Source organism: Leopardus geoffroyi, chromosome C1 (genome assembly GCF_018350155.1).
Source record: "Leopardus geoffroyi isolate Oge1 chromosome C1, O.geoffroyi_Oge1_pat1.0, whole genome shotgun sequence".
Lineage (NCBI taxonomy): Eukaryota > Metazoa > Chordata > Mammalia > Carnivora > Felidae > Leopardus > Leopardus geoffroyi.
Window position 1 is genome coordinate 155,069,831 of NC_059328.1, and position 21,585 is coordinate 155,091,415.

Consider the following 21,585-nt stretch of genomic DNA (forward strand, 5'->3'; position numbering starts at 1 on the left):
TGAATTTCATTGCTCCCTACCTTGCCCTCAGGAAGGTTCCATTTTAGTGGAGACAAAAGACAAGTTCACACACAAAATAAGACAATAATTTCAGGTAGTGGTAAATGTTATTAAGGAAAAACACAGGGCGGTGCAATAGTGATTGAGTTACTTTATAAAGGGTGGTTTCTGAGAATATGTCATTTGAGCTGAGATCGGAAACATAAAAATACTGTTATGAAAAACATCCAAAGAAAACATAGGCTCTGAAGAAAGAACAAACTAAACTTAGGAGACAAATAGAAGAGACACCTGCTGTGTCTCACTCGAGTGCAATGAGCCAGAGAAAAAGCAGTTGTAGACAAGACAGGAGAAATAGGCAAGAACTGGATCATCTAGGGTCTTGTAGGCTGAAGCCAGGAGCACAGTTTTTTTTATTTTAAGAACATCTGGAAGCCCTTGGAAGAGTATAACGGCAGGGGAGCAATGTGTTTTTTATTTAAAAAGCAAACTTTAGTTGCTGTGAAAAAAATCGGCTACTGGAGTGAGAAAAAAAGCAGGGAAATTAGTTAAGAGATCATCTTGGTCTGTGTGAGAGATGATGGTCTGGAGAAGAGCAGGAGGGCTGGAGATAGAAGCTTGTGGACCATAGAAGCCCAGAGAGGAAAGAGTTTCAAAAAATTCAAAACTGAGGTTGTAGTCAATCATTTCAAATGCTGCTGAGCTTAGATATTTGAGAACAGAAAAAGAAATATTGGATTTGGCAACTTGCAAGTTGTTAGTGACAGAAGATAGATGGAAGTCATTGAAGAATGAATGAAGGCTTTTTTTTTTAATTCAGAATACCAGATTCAACCCTCTGGTCCCTTCCAAACTTCCATGAAAATGACAATAAAGATGTAACAAAAATTCATAAACCCATAGGGAGAAAGAGCAGGGGAGGTTCAACGACAAAATTTTGGAGTTTGCGAAACAAATCAATTCGTAGTAAGTGTCAACAGAATGGAGAAAGGTTAGTCCAAAGCTAGTAGGGGAGGAAACAGGGCAGCAATCAATCCATTTTTCAGTGCAAGACCACTAGAAGATCAACCACTGGTGGTACCAGGTGCCTCTGGAAGTGAGGGGAAACATGGAGTTGGGAGAGGAGGACTAGCTACGACTCTACCCATCCCATCCCTTGATCCTCTCTGATACCCAAGGGGAAGCCTAGAGAGTCACTCACTGGACAGTGCAAAACAGGAGGGTCTCTAGAATAGGGAACTTCAAGTGCAGTTGAGGACAGGAGTCTTATATTGAAAGCCCTCTTCTCCCAATGACAGTTAGGTTTACATCCTCCAGAAAGGTGATTGGAAGATTCTACTCTATGAATCTAACTAGTCATTTTGTTTCCCAGTATAAAAGTCCCATCAGGTCACCCTGTAAGAAAGACCACAGTCAACAAGTCCTCTCCATATACAGATCTTTCCAGTAAGCATTCGATATTCCTTTGTTAAAGATAAACAGGCAAGAAACACCAGACATTTGAGGAAAATATCTATTATGAAATTCAGAGAGTAAAACAGATAAGAAAAAACTGCAGGTCAGAAGAAACAGTTATGCAAATTGATGAAAACTTTAAAATAAAATAAAAAAAAACTACCATTAATATCCATACAAAGATGAAGGAAAAAAATTACATTCATATAGTATAACAAAATCTTATACAGGAAGCTTTCAGAGAACAAGAATGTGTTCATGGGAATTATAAATGATAAAAATTTTAAAATTCAATGGAAGGCTTAGAATACTATATCAAGAATACCCCCTAAGAAATAGAATAGGCAAAGACATGGAATAAAGTGAGCAAAGGACCCTTCCAATTATATTAGAAGATCGATATATTAGAAGTCTGATATAATAAGATTTCCAGAAGGGAGGAGTTAAGATGGCAGAGCAGCATGGAGATCCTGAGCTTGTCTCATTCCTGAAATGCAACTAGATCAGCACCAAACCATTTTGCACACCTAGGAAAGTGATGTAACAAAAAGCCACAGAACTTGGCAGGTATGCAGTGCAGAGGTGTGAACTGGGAAAACTGGGGGAGAGAAAAGCCACAGAGGAAGGGAGCTGCTTTCGCAGACAGAAAAGAGAGAAAAAGAAAAGAAGAGAGTGCAGCACATCGGGACCTTGCAAGAAAAACACTCCACACTGACAGTAGCTGGGAAAGAGTGAAAACACTCGCAGGGGACTGAACAAGAAATCTGTTTCCCAAAACCATTGATGGGGAGAAAGGAGAGGGTTTCAATGCCACCAGGATTCTATAAATAGTGGAGTGCAGAGTCTGAAGTTTCGGAGCTCAGTGCCTGGTGGTGCTCTGATGAAAAGTAGGGCAAATCTCCAGAAGCAGTGAGTCTGATGGATCCGGATCCATATAGCACACAGGGAGAAGCCAGTCTGCTGCTTAGAGTACATTTGGTAGAGGCCATACGGCCTCAAAAGATATAAGGTGACAGAATGGATAAGAAAATAAGACCCATCTATATGTTCCTTACAAGAGACTCATTTTAGACCTAAAGACACCTGCAGATTGACAGTAAGGGGATGGAGAACCATCTGTCATGGCAATGGTCATCAGAAGTAAGCTGGAGTAGCCATACTTCTATCAGACAAACTAGATTAAAAAAAAAAAAAAAGACTGTTAATAAAAGATGAAGAAGGGCATTGTATCATGATTAAGGGATCTATCCACCAAGAAGATCTAACAATTGTAAATATTTATTCTCCCAATGTGGGAGAACCCAAATATATAAATCAATGATCAAAACACAAAGAAACTCATTGATAATAATGCCATAATGGTAGGGGACTTCGATACCCCACTTACAACAATGGACAGACCATGTAAGCAGAAAATCAACAAGGGAACAATGGCTTTGAAAGACACACTGGACCAGATGGACTTAACAGGTGTATTCAGATTATTTCATCCTAAAGCAGTAGTATACACATTCTTCTTGAGCGCACATGGAACATTCTCCAGAATAGATCACATACTGGGACACAAATCAGCCCTCAACAAGTACAACAAGATTGAGACCATACCTGACATATATTTTCAGACCACAACACTATGAAACTCGAAATCAACAACAAGAAAAAATTTGGAAAGACCATGAATACTTGCAGATTAAAGAACATCCTACTAAAGAATGAAAGGGTTAACCAAGAAATTAAAGAGGAAATTAAAAAGTACATGGAAGGGGCGCCTGGGTGGCTCAGTCGGTTAAGCGTCCGACTTCAGCTCAGGTCACGATCTCACGATCCGGGAGTTTGAGCCCCGCGTCGGGCTCTGGGCTGATGGTTCAGAGCCTGGAGCCTGCTTCCGATTCTGTGTCTCCCTCTCTCTCTGCCCCTCCCCCGTTCATGCTCTGTCTCTCTCTGTCTCAAAAATAAATAAATGTTAAAAAAAAAAATTAAAAAAAAAAAAGTACATGGAAGCCAATGAAAATAAAAACACGACAGCCCCAAACCTCCGGGATGCAGCAAAGGAGGTCATAAGAAGGAAATATATAGCCATCCAGGCCTTCCTAAAGAGGGAAGAAGAGTCTCAAATATACAACCTAACCTTACACCTAAAAGAGTTGGAAAAAGAACAGCAAATAAAGCCCAAAACCAGCAGAAGGGAAATAATAAAGATTAGAGCAGAAATCAATGATACTGAAATTTTAAAAAGAGTAGAACAGATCAATGAAACCAGGAGCTGATTCTTTGAAAGAATTAACAAAACTGATAAACCCCTAGCCAGGCTGGTCAAAAAGAAAAAGGGCCCAAATAAATAAAACCAAGAATGAAAGAGGAGAGATCACAACCAACACTGTAGAAATAAAACAAAAATAAAAGAATATTATGAGCAATTACATGCCAACAAATTTGGCAACCTGGAAGAAATAGACAAATTCCTAGAAACATACAAACTACAAAAACTGAAACAGGAAGAAATAGAAAATCTGAAATGACCCATAACCAGTAAAGAAATTGAATCAGTAATCAAAAATCTCCCAATAAACAAGAGTCCAGGGCTGGATGGCTTTCCAGGAGAATTCTACCAAACATTTAAAAAGTTAACACCTATTTTGAATCTGTTCGAAAAAATAGAAATGGAAGGAAAACTTCCAAACTCATTCTACGAGGCCAGCATTACCCTGATTCTAAAACCAAAGACCCAACTAAAAAGGAAAACTACAGAGCAATTTTCCTGAAGAACAAGGATGCAAAAATTTTCAACAAAATACTAGCAAACTGGATCCAACAATACATTAAAAGGATTATTCACCATGATCAAGTGGGATTTATTCCTGGGATGCAGGGCTGGTTCAATATCCATAAATCAATCAATGTGATACATTAATAAAAGAAAGAATAAGAAACACATGATCCTCTCAATAGATGCAGAAAAAGCATTTGACAAAATACAGCATGCTTTCTTGATTAAATCCCTCAAGAAAGTAGGGATAGAAGGAATATACCTCAAGATCATGAAGGCCATATATGAAAAGCCCACTGCTAATATCATCCTCAATAGGGAAAAACTGAAAGCTTTCCCCCTAAGGTCAGGAACACATGACAGGGATGCCCATTATCACAACTGTTAATCAACATAGTGTTGGAAGTTCTGGCCTCAGCAATCAGGCAACACAAAGAACTAAAAGGCATCCAAATTGGCAAGGAGGAAGTCAAAACTTCACTCTTCATATACGACATGATACTCCATGTGCAAAACCCCAAAACTACTAGAACTGATACATGAATTCAGCAAAGTCACAGGATATAAAATCAATGTACAGAAATCGGTTGCATTTCTATACACCACTAGTGAAGTAGCAGAAAGAGAAATCAAGGAATCGATCCCATTTACAATTGCACCAAAACCCATAAAATACCTAGGAATAAAGCTCACCAAAGAGGTGAAAAATATATACACTGAAAACTATAGAAACCTTATGAAAGAAATTGAAGAAGACACACAAAAAAATGGAAAAATATTCCATGCTCATGGATTGGAAGAACAAATATTGTTAAAATGTTGATACTACCCAAAGCAATCTACATATTCAATGCAATCCCTATCAAAGTTTCTCTCCAAAATATCATTGGTACAATACCTCATTTCTAGCCTGTAAACTTCTTGAAGATAGGGACCATTTTGTGTATCATTAGTCCCTGGTGCCTACTACAATCACATAAACACACAAAACAATTCCTAAATATTGTTGAATATTAGAGAGCAATAGTGTCTACATATGTGTGCAGGAAAAAAAACTCTTCTCCAATGCAGTTAGACTGATAAGTGATGGATAATTTGAAAAATGTAGTTAAAATAGAAAACCATAAAAAAGATATGTATCAAATATTTTTAATTTAAAACACATACGTTCATTCCTACATTTGTATGCATATTAGTTTCTTCACAAACATTCTATTGTAAGGCCTTTTGTGTATATTAATTTCTTCACAAACATTCCATTGTAAGGTCAAGGCCTTTTATTTAAGTATGAACTGGCTTATGAGAATTATGCAACATCTTTCATGCACAAACCACACTAAAAACGCATCATTTGAAGATGCTTTGTTTTTTTAAAAGTAAATTGGAAGCAATTTGAGTAGACTCTTCTGAGATTTTTGTTTTCTCTAATTCTCATCCAAACATAATGTAGCAGCATTTTTAAAATAATTTTATTATTTTTTAGTTTTCCCATTCAATCTTGTTTTCTTAGAAACAACAGTTCCCTATATTTTCGGATGGTGTACACAGTATTTATAATTAAACTGCCTATCAACAGTAAGGCCAATTCTCTGGCAATCTAGTGTCTTAAAAATTCATCGTTAATGGGGCGCCTGGGTGGCACAGTCGGTTAAGCGTCCGACTTCAGCCAGGTCACGATCTCGCGGTCCGTGAGTTCCAGCCCCGCGTCGGGCTCTGGGCTGATGGCTCAGAGCCTGGAGCCTGTTTCCGATTCTGTGTCTCCCTCTCTCTCTGCCCCTCCCCCATTCATGCTCTGTCTCTCTCTGTCCCAAAAATAAACGTTGAAAAAAAAAATTAAAAAAAAAAAATAAATTCATCCTTATTGATTGTAGTAATAGGCAAGTTTAGTATGTTGCTTATTTTCTCTCGTGGCTAGTCACATCCAGTTGTAAGTCAGCCCACCCAACAGGTTAACCCTGGCAGGTTTGGCAGTGTAGAGTTCTTGGGACTTGGTCCTCTGGAAAAAAGGCAGCATGCCAGGTTTTGTAAAGCAACTATACCATTTGCCACGGTCACTTGAAACTGAACAAAAGCTCCACAATTTCACACTTGTGTATATTCAAATATCTCAGGTAGATGGCAACCAGACTCCATAAATAAATGCTTGTTACCACTGTTTCAAAACTGAGACTTTTAAAAGCAACTACCTCTATCTTGAAGGGTAAATCCCTAGTGAAATTTGTTATGTGACACCTGAACAACAGTCTAAGGCTTCCAAATTAGGTAAGAAGGACTCTCCTTTGATGCATTTAATACAGCCATAATAAAATCAACTAAATAGATTTTGGGTGAGTCTTGACATGACAACACATGACTAATACACAGAGTGCACTCAGATTTTTTTTTTTTTAATTTCAGACTTGTTTTGTGAGATATAACAAAATAAGAGCAGTATTTCTTACTCTAGAATAACAAATTGAGAAATTGTGCATTTAAGTGGGCATCAGTGTGTATTTCACAACACATATTAGTTGTATTTAGCTACAGTAATAAAAATACCTTTACTTTTTAAAGAAATATCAGATATGAATGGCAAGCTGTCACATCATGAAATATAAGAAACAATGTCACTATGCTATTTCAAAATTATTTGTCTGTCTTTCTGCTCCACAAGATCTAAGCTCAAAGGCAACATAAGATTCATTCTGCCTACCTTAACTTTGGGTACAAAGTTAGATACATGATAAATATTAGTTGAATTGAAATATAAGTTGCCATTGTAATACATTAAAGAATGCAGGTCTTTTTTTTTTTTTTTTTTTTTTTTTAAATTTTTTTTTTTTCAACGTTTATTTATTTTTGGGACAGAGAGAGACAGAGCATGAACGGGGGAGGGGCAGAGAGAGAGGGAGACACAGAATCGGAAACAGGCTCCAGGCTCTGAGCCATCAGCCCAGAGCCTGACACGGGGCTCGAACTCACGGGCCGCGAGATCGTGACCTGGCTGAAGTCGGACGCTTAACCGACTGCGCCACCCAGGCGCCCCAAGAATGCAGGTCTTTTAATGTAAGTTCAAAGTCACAATGAGGTGATGGGACCAATAATTTTAAAACATTTTCTTTTGTACAATTGAGGCTCAGTAAGGCTTAAAATACGCAGCCAATCATACTTTACTTCTTAAATAAGAACATAGGAGATCTCTATATAAAATGACTGAAAGGGGAAAAAAAAGTGTTAAATCTCCTAAGCAGGCATCACATTTTTTTTTAAAAAAAATTACTCTATCAGATGCTCAAGGAAAGTTATCAGAAATTAGTACAAAATGTTCAAAATATCTAACATAGAATCTTCTCCATTCCCCATTTTTTATACGATTACCATGAAATATTTGAGTATTCCTTAAAAATATCTGATGGCTCTACGATAGGTACTTAGAAATTATATACAAAATTCATGCCCTCCCCCATCCAATATGAATTATATATTTTATCCAAAAGAGGAAAGAAATTTAAATCAAATAATTACAACAGTGATAAGGATTCATTTTATTGTGTTTTCCATATAGACAGAGGTTTTTTTGATGAAGAAAAATCTTTACAAAGATCATCTATAATTGAATCAGCACCAAATAAAATTTAGCTTTTAAATGAGTCAGGTATTCTACATTTGGAATTCAGTTTCACAAACATTCAAGGTTAGTGACTTTTGGTAAGAAAAAAAGACTAGCAGAAAGGAAAAAGACACCTTTTCAACAGATAGTAACATAGTTTTTTTTTTTTTTTAATTGCTCTGGGAAAACACAGTATAGTTATTTAAGAAATGTCTTTTAAGCAATATTTAAGTGCTTCAAGTCAAGAGGTCTTCAGACTAAAAAATATTTTAAAATTTGCCAAGATACTGCAGCATCAAAAATATTCTCCTTATTCACTTAATTTCATGTTGAAGGAAACATTTGACAGATAAGTAAACAAAAGGCAAAAAAGTTTACCTGCATTTTTATATAATAAATTTTAGATCTATAAAAATTTCCTGGTTTGTACACAAAGGCCAATGCTTGACCTTCATTGATCCATTTCTATGTAGTTAAAAAAATACAGTATCAAATCTTTCTCCCTCCCCCCAAAAAACTAGAAGAAATATTTTAAATTGTGAGCGTGTGAATGTAGCTATGCATATCTTTAAGTGCACAAAATACACAAATATCACTTTACTTGGAAAATTATTTTCATCATACTGTAAACATCTCTTTCCCTAAATCTGGACATTTCAAAATAGTCTTTGGTATTCTTAGCTATTGTGCTTTGAAATGGAAACTTAAAAGATTTCTTTAGCAGTGCTACATAGACATTTTAAGATATAAATAAGAAAAATGCACTTGGAATAAGTTATAATTAGCTGCTTTTGCATAATTTTCAACAACTACAGTGTATGCTTAGTCACAGTTTTATGAGAAAGAATATCTTCTTTTTCAACTCCTTAATTTTAAGGAACACTTAATCATTTTGGCTAAAAATCCATTTTTGCAGTGGATCTGACGGATTGCATGACACTAAGCTTGGATGCTCTCCATTTGCTGAAAGGCACATTTTTAAGAACGGATTATATAGAAGTTGATCCTACAATAAAAGGAAACACAATAGGCATTACATTTCAAGACTCATAGCTAACTGATAAATATGGAAACTACATTATGGTCTCATGGACGCTAAAGGGAGACTCACATACCAAATGTACATTGTTCTTAACTTTTAATCTTCCCCAGATCAACTATGTCATAAAATCTTGTTGGTTTTTGGCATTTTGGCATTTATGCCACTACTGTTCAATTCATAGAAGGTATTACATAAATAAAGAGATGTAGACAGAGTGAGGGCTGAATCAAGTTTTCAAACAAGAAACATTCCATTGGGATATCCATAAGTGACAAACTCTTTTAAAATATTATGTTATAAAAATCAGTCTCTTATAGTGTTCTGGTAGGGCACAAAACACTTTTTAGGTAAGAACTGCTATGTTCTAGCTAAGCCTTAAAACAAAAACAGAGGGGCACCTGGGTGGCTCAGTCGGTTGAGCATCCGACTTTGGCTCAGATCATGATCTCACAGTTTGTGAGTTTAAGCCCTGCATCAGGCTCTGTGCTGACAGCTCAGAGCCTAGAACCAGGAGCCTGCTTCGGATTCTGTGTCTCCCTCTCTCTCTGCCCCTCCCCCACTTGTGCTCTGTCTCTCTGCCTCTCAGAAATAAAAATTAAAAAAACAAACAGAAAAACAGAAAAGATATTTTATATATTCTTTCAATTCTAAATTCATAAAAAAGTTCTAAAATAGGTGAAAAGAATTAATTACTGTAGGTGAGGAAAATATAATGATTTTTTTTCTTTCTGTCAGGATAAAAAAAATGTGGCTGTTGTCAGAAGCCTTATAAGAAACTCTTAAAAAGACAGATATGGGCAACTATTATTAATAATTCACAAAAGTGTTGATCTGTATAAATCATGCTTTCACTAAGCAACTTTACTATTATTTTGCTTCTAAGAGTATTTAATTCCTAGATATATTCTCTTTATCACATTGGTAGATATACACAATAACAAAGTTAACAAAGAGAAATTCTGATGGATAACATTAATATGCCATGTTTCATTCATTTTCTCAGATAAGCAATTAGAGCTAATCAAAATAATTACATGGAGAGGTGAATTAATTGCACTCAGTTACCTTTTGGATCTCCCATATCTGTTCTCCACTGGCCACTGTCTTGTGACCTTTGTAGGCACATGCCCTCAACTGAACAAGACCTTGAGCAGCATGAAGACATAATTCCTTCTGGATATTATGGCGAATTTCACGTTGAGCCGAGTATTCAAAATACTGTGAAAAGAAGAATGCTATTACTGACTTGTATCCTCAGTTGCAAAATAATGGTCCAATGGTAATAATAATAATAATAATAATCATCACTGAATAATGAAGTCGTGTGTACTGAACAAAATAATACAATAAAAGTAGGCATTAGAAACATAAGCTGAGCTTTTATGACAGAAGATGCTAAATGCTTTTCCAGCGTATCAGCAATAGGTAGTTACTTAAGAATGTATTGTCTTCCTCTCATATCAGAAATAGGAGGTTATCAGGTGGGATGGAGGCTAGCTAGGACAGGTACAGCATGGAAAAGGATCTGGAAACTTCTAGCAAGCATATTAATTGCCTCTTCCTCTCTGCAAGTGTTCCTTTTCTCTTATTCCTCTCAATTAATGGCATTTTCATTTACATTAGGAACAATTCTCCATGTCTCAGTTTCCTTGCCTGTAAAATGGGTAATTTATTTATATTTTTTCTTTTTTCGTTTTGAGAGAGAGAGAGAGAGAGAGAGAGAGAGAGAGAGAGAATGAATCCCAAGCAGGCTTCACACTCAGCATGGAGCCTGACACAGGGCTCAATCTCACGATTCTGAGATCATCACCTGAACCCAAATCAAGAGTCGGATGCCTAGCTGACTGAGCCACCCAGGCACCCCTAAAATGGGTAATTTAATAGTTCCTACCCTACAGTGTTATGAGGATAAAAGGGATAATAAGTGTAAAACACTCAGAACAATAACTGGTACATGGTAAGCTTTTAATTCATTTTAGCTGTTATTACTAGGATTGATGTTTCTCTCTCCCCATATGTCCAGTTACATAGCTTCTTAGCTCTACCAAATTTCCTTCTCAGACGTCACCATCCCACTTTCCTTGGTGCATCACTTCTCTTATTCAGGCACTCAGAGTCTTTACTGTAATACCTCCAGAGACCTGCAGTCTCTGCCCCCAATAATCCAATTCACCCTGCTGCCAGTCTTTCATAACACTGATTCAATCTCCTACCTCCCTTACTTGAGTGAGTCACTAATGTTGCTAAGAGAAGTCTACACTCCTTATCTGGTACGTGAATTCTTCCGTTTTCAATCTTATATCAACCAATGCCTGAACTGTATGCTATATTCTTTCCGCACAATTCTACCAATGCAGAGCATATGCATCCATAACTCTAAGACTGCTTTACTGTGCTGTGCCTGAAATATCCTTCTGGATCCTTCTCTGCCTAGCTAATTCCTTTTTAGCCTCAAAAAGCCAATTCAAATGTTACTTTGCTTCTTTAGTTTCCCTGAACTTGTCCTACTGAACAAAATTACACCCGTTTCAGGGTTCCCGTGGCATATCAGAAATAACTTTTATTGCACTCTGTCGGAATTGTGTGTGTAGCTAGCTGGCTTCATAGACCAAAGTCAGGCAGTGTATCTAATAATAACATCCATTACAAATCAAATATTTCACAATGTTGACATTCCAAAGATAAAATAAGTGAACATAATGGATTTTTAATAATGAAGTGATTAGTCTTAGCACTAATATTTATTGAGCCTTTATTATGTGCTAAGCAGGGGCTGTTTTAAACCCTTTATGTGTATTAGACTAGGCACTTCACAAACATTAGCTGAATTAACCTTGAGTTCCCCTGATCTTGGCCTCATGCTTAATTTAGCTCCTTCCATAAATATATCCATCATTTTTATAACTGATAGTTCTTCAGATGGAGACACTGAAAGAATAGGAGTATAGATCATGAAAATAGTACTTTGGTTAACATTCCTCAAGAAAGATAAATCTTAGAATTTCAAAGATGGTGTGAAAAGTTGGTCCAGTATCTTAGTTTACCCATGTTATATATTTTTTAATCATTAAAAGGTAGTTATAAAGAATAGGAAAGAGTTGAAGATACTTAAGCAACCAAAAGAATGTATAATTAGCTAGCTGGGGATAGTGGAGAGACATAAGTTGGAACCAGGACAAATGCCCTGGAGTAGAAAGTAGCAGCAGCAAAGCATTACGTGTTACAAAGCCAATGACTTACACGGCATTATTGCACCAATATATTTGATCAATATAGTCACATTATCAAATTACTTATTTTGTAAATTTTTTTTGAATGTTTATTTATTTTTGAGAGAGAGAGAGAGAGAGCATGAGTGGGACAGGGACAGAGAGAGAGGGAGACACAGAATCCTTAGCAGGCTCCAGGCTCTGAGCTGTCAGCACAGAGCCCAACGTGGGGCTTGAACCCACGAGCTGTAAGATCATGACCTGAGCCAAAGTTGGACGCTCAACCGACTGAGCTACTCAAGCGCCCCTCAAACTACTTATTTTTACTTGGCATACACAAATACTGTTATAATGAAGTTTTAATGTTATAAAATTGTCATTATCTGGTCAAAACAGTAGAAGGGAGCATGAAGAAATGATTAAGTTGGATGACAGATCAAAAACACTTAGCACTAAAGGAACTAAAATTTGCAATGTAGTTTAAATGCAATGCTTGACTTAAAATAAAATTTAAAGGAAAGAAACCAAAATAAAATCGACCACTGTATTACAGTGCTAGAAACCAGAGTTATCTTCTTAATATTTAAACCAGGACCCACACCTGGGTGGTTCAGCCGGTTGAGCATCCAACTTTGGCTCAGGTCATGATCTCACAGTTTGTGAGCTCATGGGGCTCACTGCTGTCAGCAGAGAGCCAGGTTAGATCCTCTGTCCCCCTCTCTGCCCCTCCCCCACTTGCATGTTTTTTTTTCTCTCTCTCTCTCACACACACACAAATAAACATTTAAAAAAATGAAACCAGGAAATATTATTCTCCTTCTCAAAACTCTCAGATGGCCTCTGTCATATTCAGAACTAAATCCAAGTTCCTAGGGGAGGTCTGCAAAACCTTCAATGACCAGGCCCTTTATCGGAGGTCTTCCTGAACCTCTGAAAACAAATCCCCCCTCCACCCTGCTCCTCACATTCAAATCACCCATCTACCTCACTTCATTTTTCTTTATGCCCCAAATTACATATGTTTATTTCTTCTCCTTCAAGAACACAAGCTCCACAAGGTAGGATTTTTCAATACAACAGTGCTAGTTACATTACATGCTCTAAACAAATATTTATTGAAAGAACATGTGAACTACTTCTCCATCCCCCAAGTTTTATTATTTTTTAATTTATTTTTATTTTGTTAAGATTATTTATTTTGAGAGACAGAGACAGTATGAGTGGGGGAGGGGCAGAGAGAGGGACAGAGAGAAACCCAAATAGGCTCTGTGCTGCCAGTGCAGAGCCCAATGTGAGGCTCAACTTGGGAAACTGTGGGATCATGGCCTGAGATCATGGCCAAGAGTCTTATGCTTAACCAACTGAGCCACCCAGGCACCATGCCTTCCATCTAAATTTTTAAAAGACATCTATACTGTATTTATAATTTACAAGTTATTTCAGAGAAAAGACTATAAAAACATCTTTATGGCAAGGACAAGAGAAAAACAGATAAACAATGTATAAGATATTTTCAACTCTTATGATAAAATAAATGTAATGGTAGAGGAAGCTTAGGAAAATTTGTAAGTATTTACATTTAGTGATAAGGTTTTTACAAATGACTAAATACTTCTTATTGTCCAAAAACTTAATTTTAACTAGCATGGTCCAGTATTATTTCCAAAAAAAAAGTACAATTATTTATTTTTCTTCTAATATATAGAAGGCAATGTTATTTTAAAACGTGTGTGTGTGTATAATATATATATATATATATATATATATATGCACATATGTAGATATATGTGTGTATAGGTATATATGCATGTGTCTATACCTGTGTGTATGTGTGTATGTGAATCTCCATCACATTCTGTAATTATATCTCAATCACTAGCTATGGATTCCGGGCTTCTGTGTTCTCTACCCTCAGTAGATTAGTTGGTTTGATGAAAAGGGATTAGAACTAGAGTAAGCTGAGGTTAATGACTAGGAAGAAACATGGTAGAGGATGGACCAGGAGATAAACTGATACTTTCTTAAAGCTGACATCACCAAAGTTCCATCCACTTAAAATAGGACATCGTGAGTATTTAATAGTACGAAAATCCTCCACACACATCTTGAACTCTACACCAAAATGCCTGCAATTCACAGAAGAAAGACATACCAGCTCTCCTCCTTAGAACCCCCCTTCACATTCTTCCCATCCTGTTCTCACTCCCACCAGCCATCTCATAACTCCTATGTACCTTTCAAAAAATGTTTTCAAATGTCATCTTTCCAAGGAAAATGTATGGCAGCCAGTCTAATTCATTCAGATGCCCTCCCCCATACTCTGGAAGCACTCTGAATGCTTTATCCCAGACCTTATCATACTGACGGTAACCATTGGTTTTGAAATATAGATTTCTTGAGGGAGACAGAATCTAAATTTCTTGAACCCAGCAGAATACCTTGCATGGAGGGGTCACTCAGTGAATTTGTTGAATGAACAAATGAGAAGAGTTCAATCTTTCCAGGAGTTAACTTGTAAAAGGCAAGGCAAAGAAGCTAAATGCTAAAATTGTATGTTAATAAGTTCTCTATCCATAGTAGGCCAAACAGTGACACTTGACATTTGTCTTAATTGCTAAAACAGTCAAAGTGTGGTAACAAGCAGATAAATCATCAGTCAAGGATAATCAAGAACATGCCTTTTTTCATTAAAAAAATTTTTTTTAATGTTTTTTTAAATTTATTTTTGAAGGAGAGAGAGACAGACCATGAGCAGGGGAGGAGCAGAGAGAGAGGGAGACATAGAATTTGAAGCAGGCTCCAGGCTCTAAGCTGTCAGCACAGAGCCTGATGTGGGGTTTGAACTCACGAACTGTGAGATCATGACCTGAGCCGAAGTCGGACGCTTAACCGACTGAGCCACCCAGGTGCCCCATAACATGCCTTTTTGTAAAGAACATATTGAAATAATATCATGATCCACAAAAGTAACTTATAATACTGCTCTTCTGGTATCACATTTAATATAATTTGCTATCAAATGCAGTTAAATATAGCCTTTATGTATAATTTTGCAAAAGCACCTTGCCAATAGTCCCAAAACATCAAAGACCCACATACAAGATCCTGTTTTTTTTTTTTTTTTTTAATTTCAGATGGCATGACTCTATTATTTTCTCATTTGCCTTTCTACTGAATGGGTAGGCAACTTCAAATTGTTTTCCGAGTCAGGATGAAAGTCAAAACAAAGTATGCAACAACTTTAATATTAATTGCCAAACATTATTAACCTAAAAGCATTTTAAATACCAATTTATACCAAAATATAAAGCTGATTTGGGACTTCTGACAACTTATTTGTAAGAGCCAACAAAAAGGGAGGACTTTTAGCACAGTGCTCACCTGGTTTCCCCCGAGTCCATGGCATGTATACAAAATTAATGGTTTGCCTCCTTGATTATTTTCTCCAACATCCAGACACAAAGGCTGACCAATGCTTTTAATCTAAAGGGAAATTTTCAAGTTAAAAGAATTTTTTTTAATCTATGTGGTTTATATATTTTTTTCAGTTAATTCCAGGAAGTAGTATTAATAAATACTAATGTAAAATCTCAAAAGCAATAAACCGGGAAGTATTTCAGCAATTTTCACTGAACCACATAAATGTTTGTGGCAAGGCATAAACCAAGTAAAAAGGAGGAGGAAAACACTCACATATCCAGATATAACAGGATTAAGGTCTGGCACATATGCTTCTGGATAAATAGTGTTCAGATACCACGTAAAATTTTTACATTGAAGGCGGTGCTTTATTTCAAATCTTTTTGAAAGATCACCAAATGATTTCTGGAGAAAGAGAAGAAGTAAAAAGAATGCTTAATCAAAACAGCACTGATAAAGTAGTTTAAATGCTACTATTTGTGTTTACATTTGGATCTTAAAGAAAAAAATTCTGGGCCAAAATGCAAGATGCAATTTAAAGTATCCACCATTTATTCAGGCAACAAGTATGCCTGCCCGCTTGTCTCTGCCTTCAAAGAGAGTCACGTTACCACTGTGGTGCTGACGTAATACTATTTTATTCTTTCTTTGTGGTACCAGAAGTCCCCCATGGGCAAAAGGTCTCTAGAGAAATGCTGTGGGCCAAGAAATGGTAGTGGGGGCATCCAAAATGGATCTTAATTTTATACCCAAAAATGATCTGTAAAGTGAGGTGTGAGGAAGCAGGTATAAAGAAACAGTTGCCAATACAATGTAATTTATATCTCTTCTCTAGTCAAGACTACAAAAACCAACACAGTTGGGAATATATTTTTTTTCTAGTTTTAAATGGGTTACTTACTCCTAGCAAAATCTTAAACATAATAATGTATTAGTAGAAAAAGGCAAGTTTTTAATAACTGCATTTTATTTTCCTTTATCGTGAAAGGACTAGGAAAAGAATTTTAAAGAACACTATTAAACTGAAAAGGTATTTGGTCTATAAGCAAAATTTTAAAGGAAAATTATATTTGGTACCTATTATATAGAAAGTTTAAATACTCAAGCTTATCATTTCAGTTAAGAAAATATTTTCTCTGCCAACTTTAATGTCTTGACCAGGGATTTTAGCAAAAAATATAAACTCTAAAGGACTTCTGACTAGCTTATTCATTTTATCACGAGATCTGTTTGCCTTGTGGTAAAAATAGGGGTTTACTGGCTCCCCTGCCCTATTGTGGGAGATAAGCAGTTAGCGCCCACTTGCCTGCTTAGCCAAGTACACAATCTGCCCAATTTGTCCTGGTGGCCTTAGATAAAAAGATAGCCATCTAACCCAGTAGTGCTCTGACTTTGCATGCCACTGGCATGTTACAGGAAGTTACTGGAGACCACAGAAAAGCTGGAAAGAGGTAACCAGACGTTTCTTTATGACAGTCAAAATGTTGATGCCCTTTAATCTCAATATATACCCTCTGCAAATCAGCACTGTTTCTTAAAAAGGGGGTTGGATGCCATTCACTGAAGCATGTTCTTAAAATGTTGAGCTTGTGAACCACACCCAATATTGAACCTGTTGGAGCTCGGTTCTAATGTCTTAAGCATTACAATTCTGCACAGCTTTTACTATGACGGGTCAGTAACAATAGTGCCATACATTTGTGAGCACTTACTTCTTTATTTCATAGCTACTCTGGGAGACAGGCAAGTGTTTCATCTCTGAAAACAGGGAAGCAGAGAGAAGCTTGGCTGAGCACACACCTCATGTTGGGCCAACTCTCAACCACCTTATGAAGTGTCATCCCATTTTACAGACTCAGAAGGGCTTTGCAAAGGTAACCCCTTCAGTGAGCAGTGGAACTAGAACTTGAAATAAAAAAGCCTTGATACTTCTGGTTTATTCTCCTACCACACTCTGACATTGTCTCCATCTCCAGTTCAAAGAGCCACTTAGCACCTTTATTTAGGTGTTAATCACATCACCTAAAACCAGTTAAAAGTGGTTCCACTTAACCATATTCTTTGGGTAAAATACTACACCAAAGCAGTTACAAAAACTAAATATCTTCCATACTTAAAGAGTAACATCAAGTGGAATGCCTAAATTTTTAAAAAGGCATTTTACTTGATTTTTCCTCAAGAAAAAAAAAGAAAACATTGGCATCAATCAGTTATGTGTGTGTGTATACACACACACACACACACACACAAATATATATAATATATATATTATATATTTATACATAATATATATATTATATATTTATATATAATATATATAAATATATAATATCTATATATATTTAATAAATATATATAATATTTATATATATAATATATAAATATTATATATATATATTTGAGAGAAAGAGCACGTGCATGTGCACACGAGGGAAAGGGGCAGAGGGAGAGAGAGGACCTGAGCCAAAATCAAGAGTCAGACACTCAACTGACTGGGCCACCAGGTGCTCCAATAAGTTATATATTCTGAGTTTAAAAACTCAATTTCAAAATTAACTTTTAAAAATGTTTTGCACTTGAACTGACACAAGTAAGTAAAAGAATATGTGAACTTGATGTGGATTTTTATTGTAATTTAATGATTTAGCTCTAACTTACTTGTTTAACAATTTTTGCTGCATCTGTGTTTCTCCTATAAAATATTTCCTTGTATTCATCCATCCAGACTTCTGCAAGGCGAACTTGGTTGCGAGCAATCACCTGAGTGCCTTTTGGAAAGGTATGAGGGCTTTTGCTGCGAAAGACATGTCCAACAACAGAGCAAGGCATAATCTCCAACTGCCCACCACATTGCCATACCTGATAATTAATGATATTTGTTTAAATTCACAGTATTTTTAAAATATAAAATGTTGCTTTTAAATTCACCTTTAAGATACTAATAAAAACAAAACAGAAAAGATTTATAATAACTTCACAAATAGTCTCTGTCCTCTGCCAGTTCAACTTAAATTCTTAAATATAAAAAAACAACTTTATGAAATGGTACAAATACTAAAGACAACATAAGTATACTTTCAGGAAATATTTCAACAAAATAGTGATTTCAGATCTCTCATAAAAATAAAGCCCCACATTTTTTTTTTTTTGCAAACAATATGTAAGCTCTCTAATATATATAAAAGACCAAAGACTCTTCTGTATTTGAATGCTATCTTCTTATACAAGTTATATGGCCACTTCACTTGAACCAGATTCTCTCTTCTCTGGCATGAACTAGCAGTCTTGGAGTAAGTGGACCCAGACTCTATTTACTCCTTGCATATTCAATTTTCTAATTTAGAAAACAATTCCAGATAATACCAAAGTACAATCTTTTAAGCTTGTGAAGTAGTCGGTCATTATTAAAGACTCATACCTATTTAGAGATAGAGGGACAAAAGAACTTATTTGCATTATCTCTAAATAAAATGAAAAATTATTAAATCAATACTTGCTCATTTAAAAATCTTAGCAATCAGTTCTGCCATAAACAGTCACTAAGCAAAAAATTGAAAATGAAGACATGCTTAATAATCTGTGCTAGCATTAGGGCAAGAGATCATATTCTCTTTTGTTTTTAAACAAATGAGAAAACGCAGTGGTATTTTTAATTCAACAAATTGTGCCTGAGATCTAACACGCGCTAGGGGTTGGGAATACTTAAATGGATATAATAAGACCTCTCCCTTGAGCAGTTCAAATTTGGCTAAGATCATCATTGCCATTATGTAATGGAGACAGAGCTAAAACTTAAATCTTCTAACTACTAGTTCAGTTCTTTTCCCAGTACCCTCCAGTCTAAAAAGGATGAAAGATGAATGATAGAGTCATTGCGGAAAATGAATCATGAAATGAAATAAGTGTATGTGGAGACCATCCAAAGTTTTTGTTTTGTTTCTCATATTAACTTTTAATATATATAGGGGGAAAAAAAGGTCATTTAATCCAAAGAGTTAAGGTCTTTTTAAAATTATACATAAATGTTTTTCCATTCTGACTCCCTTGATAATCAACTCATTTCCTGAAGCACTAGATTGAATTATATTTATCTTGGCTGGAATTCAGTAGCTACAAGTGCATTAATTGGTGCTATTGGCTGGACACAGAAGTTTGATTCCTCTTGTTACACTGGCCGCAACGAGTAAATATATTAAGTTAACATTTTGAAAAGAAATACCCGTATTCTAAAAGTTCTAGCAATTGAATTTTAGAAAGCACAAAAAGTAGAGACTGCACACATCTAGGATAATCATATCAGCCAATTAGAACAAAATGTGTATTTTATTGTCTAATATGCGTTATATTTATAAACTTACTCTGAAAGACATTTCTATATTTTCACCTCCCCAGATTTCCATTTCTTCATCATAAGTTCCAATATATTCAAAATATTCTTTTGATATGGAAAAAAGGCCTCCTGCAAAAGTGGGTGTTCTGAAAAAATAATCCATTGTCAAATTTTGTTATAAACATAAAATAAGGAAAAACAAGTTATTTAAAGAGTGACTAAATCAAATCACAAACAAATTAGATCACAATTTCAAGAAGTTTTATATTGGTTAATAGAAACTAAAAATGCTACCTTCAGAGTCAAGTTTTATGGGGAAGCGGGGAGGGAAGTACTTTAAATATATTTTCCCAGAGAAACAAAATTATTAAGTGTCTTCTAACCAACTCTAAAGATTCTTTACTAATGATTATGAGAAGACAAAAGGCCTCACTGATTCTACTTCCTATTTGGTAACATCATGTGTAAGTATATACATAAATGGCTTCTCTATTCCCAACATAGGATGTGTGTGTGTTTCTTTATTTCATTAGTGTGAATTACCTTGGAGGCAAAAACTGTAAAAAGCAAAGTGTGAATACATATTCAAATAACTGAACTGCATATAAGACTTTGGGAGCAATCGTCTTACTTAATTGGGTAGGTTTCATCTTTCCTTCTTTGCCTCTCGTGATCAGGAAGCGATTCCCAGCCAAAGGAAAGGCTCCAGTCAAAGTTTCCACGGTTGTGATTGCTTCCATAAGGAGAGGGTTTGTTGAATTCAAATGTGTTCAGATCTATGGATGCAATATCCGGACTCACCACGGCAGTGTAATTCTCAGCTATCCTGGCCAACAAAGGTTCTAACCAACCATAGAAACACTCACCTGGAAGGGAACACAATTCTAATTAACCCAAAGAAAACACTGAGGGTTTTCTCTTTTGTGGTTTGAAGACGATTTAGAGAAACAAGAATAACAGCCATTCGTGTTTTGAACATTTACATAGGGGAGATTTCTTAAAGGTTTCTGGTGATGAGGGTTGGATGAAAAAGGTAAGGCACAATTCAGCATAGTTAGGAAAATTTATCTACAGAGGATGATTTTTTTTTTTTAACGCTAGAGAGGAAATAAAATGATACTGGTGTATTTAAATTTCAGATGATGTGTTTTCCTCTAAAATGGCCTTGGATCAAAGGTAAGTTTTTGCTGATCCATGCCACCTAGCCCCAAAAGTGTTCTGATTTATATAAACTTGTCTCCCTCAGTAAGGTATAGTAACAAAATCTTCATTTCTCTGAGTCTTAGGAGAAAATAAGCCAACGAGTCAGAATATTCTGATGTCAGCAGTTGGAGAAGGACCAGCCCTAATGGAAAGTGGGGGCAAAGGAATGCCATACAAAGTCTGGGTCCTGGCTGGGGGCCAGGCTCACTTAATACACAGAGTTCAGGAGACTCAGTCCTACCCAGGTCTCCCCATTAGGCAGAATTTGGCAGTTATTACGAGGACCACTTGGCATCAAGGAGGATCATCAGATACATTTGCCTCAGGGGAAGAATGCCCAGTGTGACATAATTGGAATTTTGGACCAGGAGAGGAAATATTGGAGAATGAACCATTTCCTTTTCAAAACACTTCCCTTGGATTACCTATAGACCTCTCTTCATTTGAGGGCCAGGTATTAAGGGAGTACTGGATATGAAAACTCTAAAGAGACTCAAACAAATCCAAAAGTCCTCCTAGAAAAATTAGCATATGACCAAAACCATTTGCTGGGTCAAACATAATCTAAGG

At 36.1% G+C, this 21,585-nt stretch overlaps 1 protein-coding gene and 1 long non-coding RNA gene across 5 annotated transcripts in view; one reads left to right on the top strand and one right to left on the bottom strand.

The window, feature by feature from the left end:
• Positions 1–6,889: 6,889 nt before the first annotated feature.
• On the top strand, positions 6,890–7,423 carry LOC123599013. The gene is made up of 2 exons (XR_006712932.1): positions 6,890–7,001; positions 7,258–7,423. It is a non-coding gene; the product is annotated as an uncharacterized LOC123599013 (long non-coding RNA).
• A 51-nt stretch (positions 7,424–7,474) lies between these two features.
• The window catches only part of GALNT3 (polypeptide N-acetylgalactosaminyltransferase 3), a 44,132-nt gene continuing 30,021 nt past the window's right edge, over positions 7,475–21,585 (bottom strand). For all 4 annotated transcript variants that reach the window (XM_045480063.1, XM_045480065.1, XM_045480064.1 and 1 more), the window contains 7 exons: positions 20,444–20,678; positions 19,841–19,958; positions 18,141–18,341; positions 15,756–15,887; positions 15,444–15,545; positions 9,919–10,071; positions 7,475–8,817 (listed from right to left, as the gene is read on the bottom strand). In XM_045480063.1, coding sequence (XP_045336019.1) covers positions 8,695–8,817; positions 9,919–10,071; positions 15,444–15,545; positions 15,756–15,887; positions 18,141–18,341; positions 19,841–19,958; positions 20,444–20,678 — 1,064 coding nt within the window. In that variant the 3' untranslated portion in view covers positions 7,475–8,694. The remainder of the gene's footprint in view (positions 8,818–9,918; positions 10,072–15,443; positions 15,546–15,755; positions 15,888–18,140; positions 18,342–19,840; positions 19,959–20,443; positions 20,679–21,585) is intronic.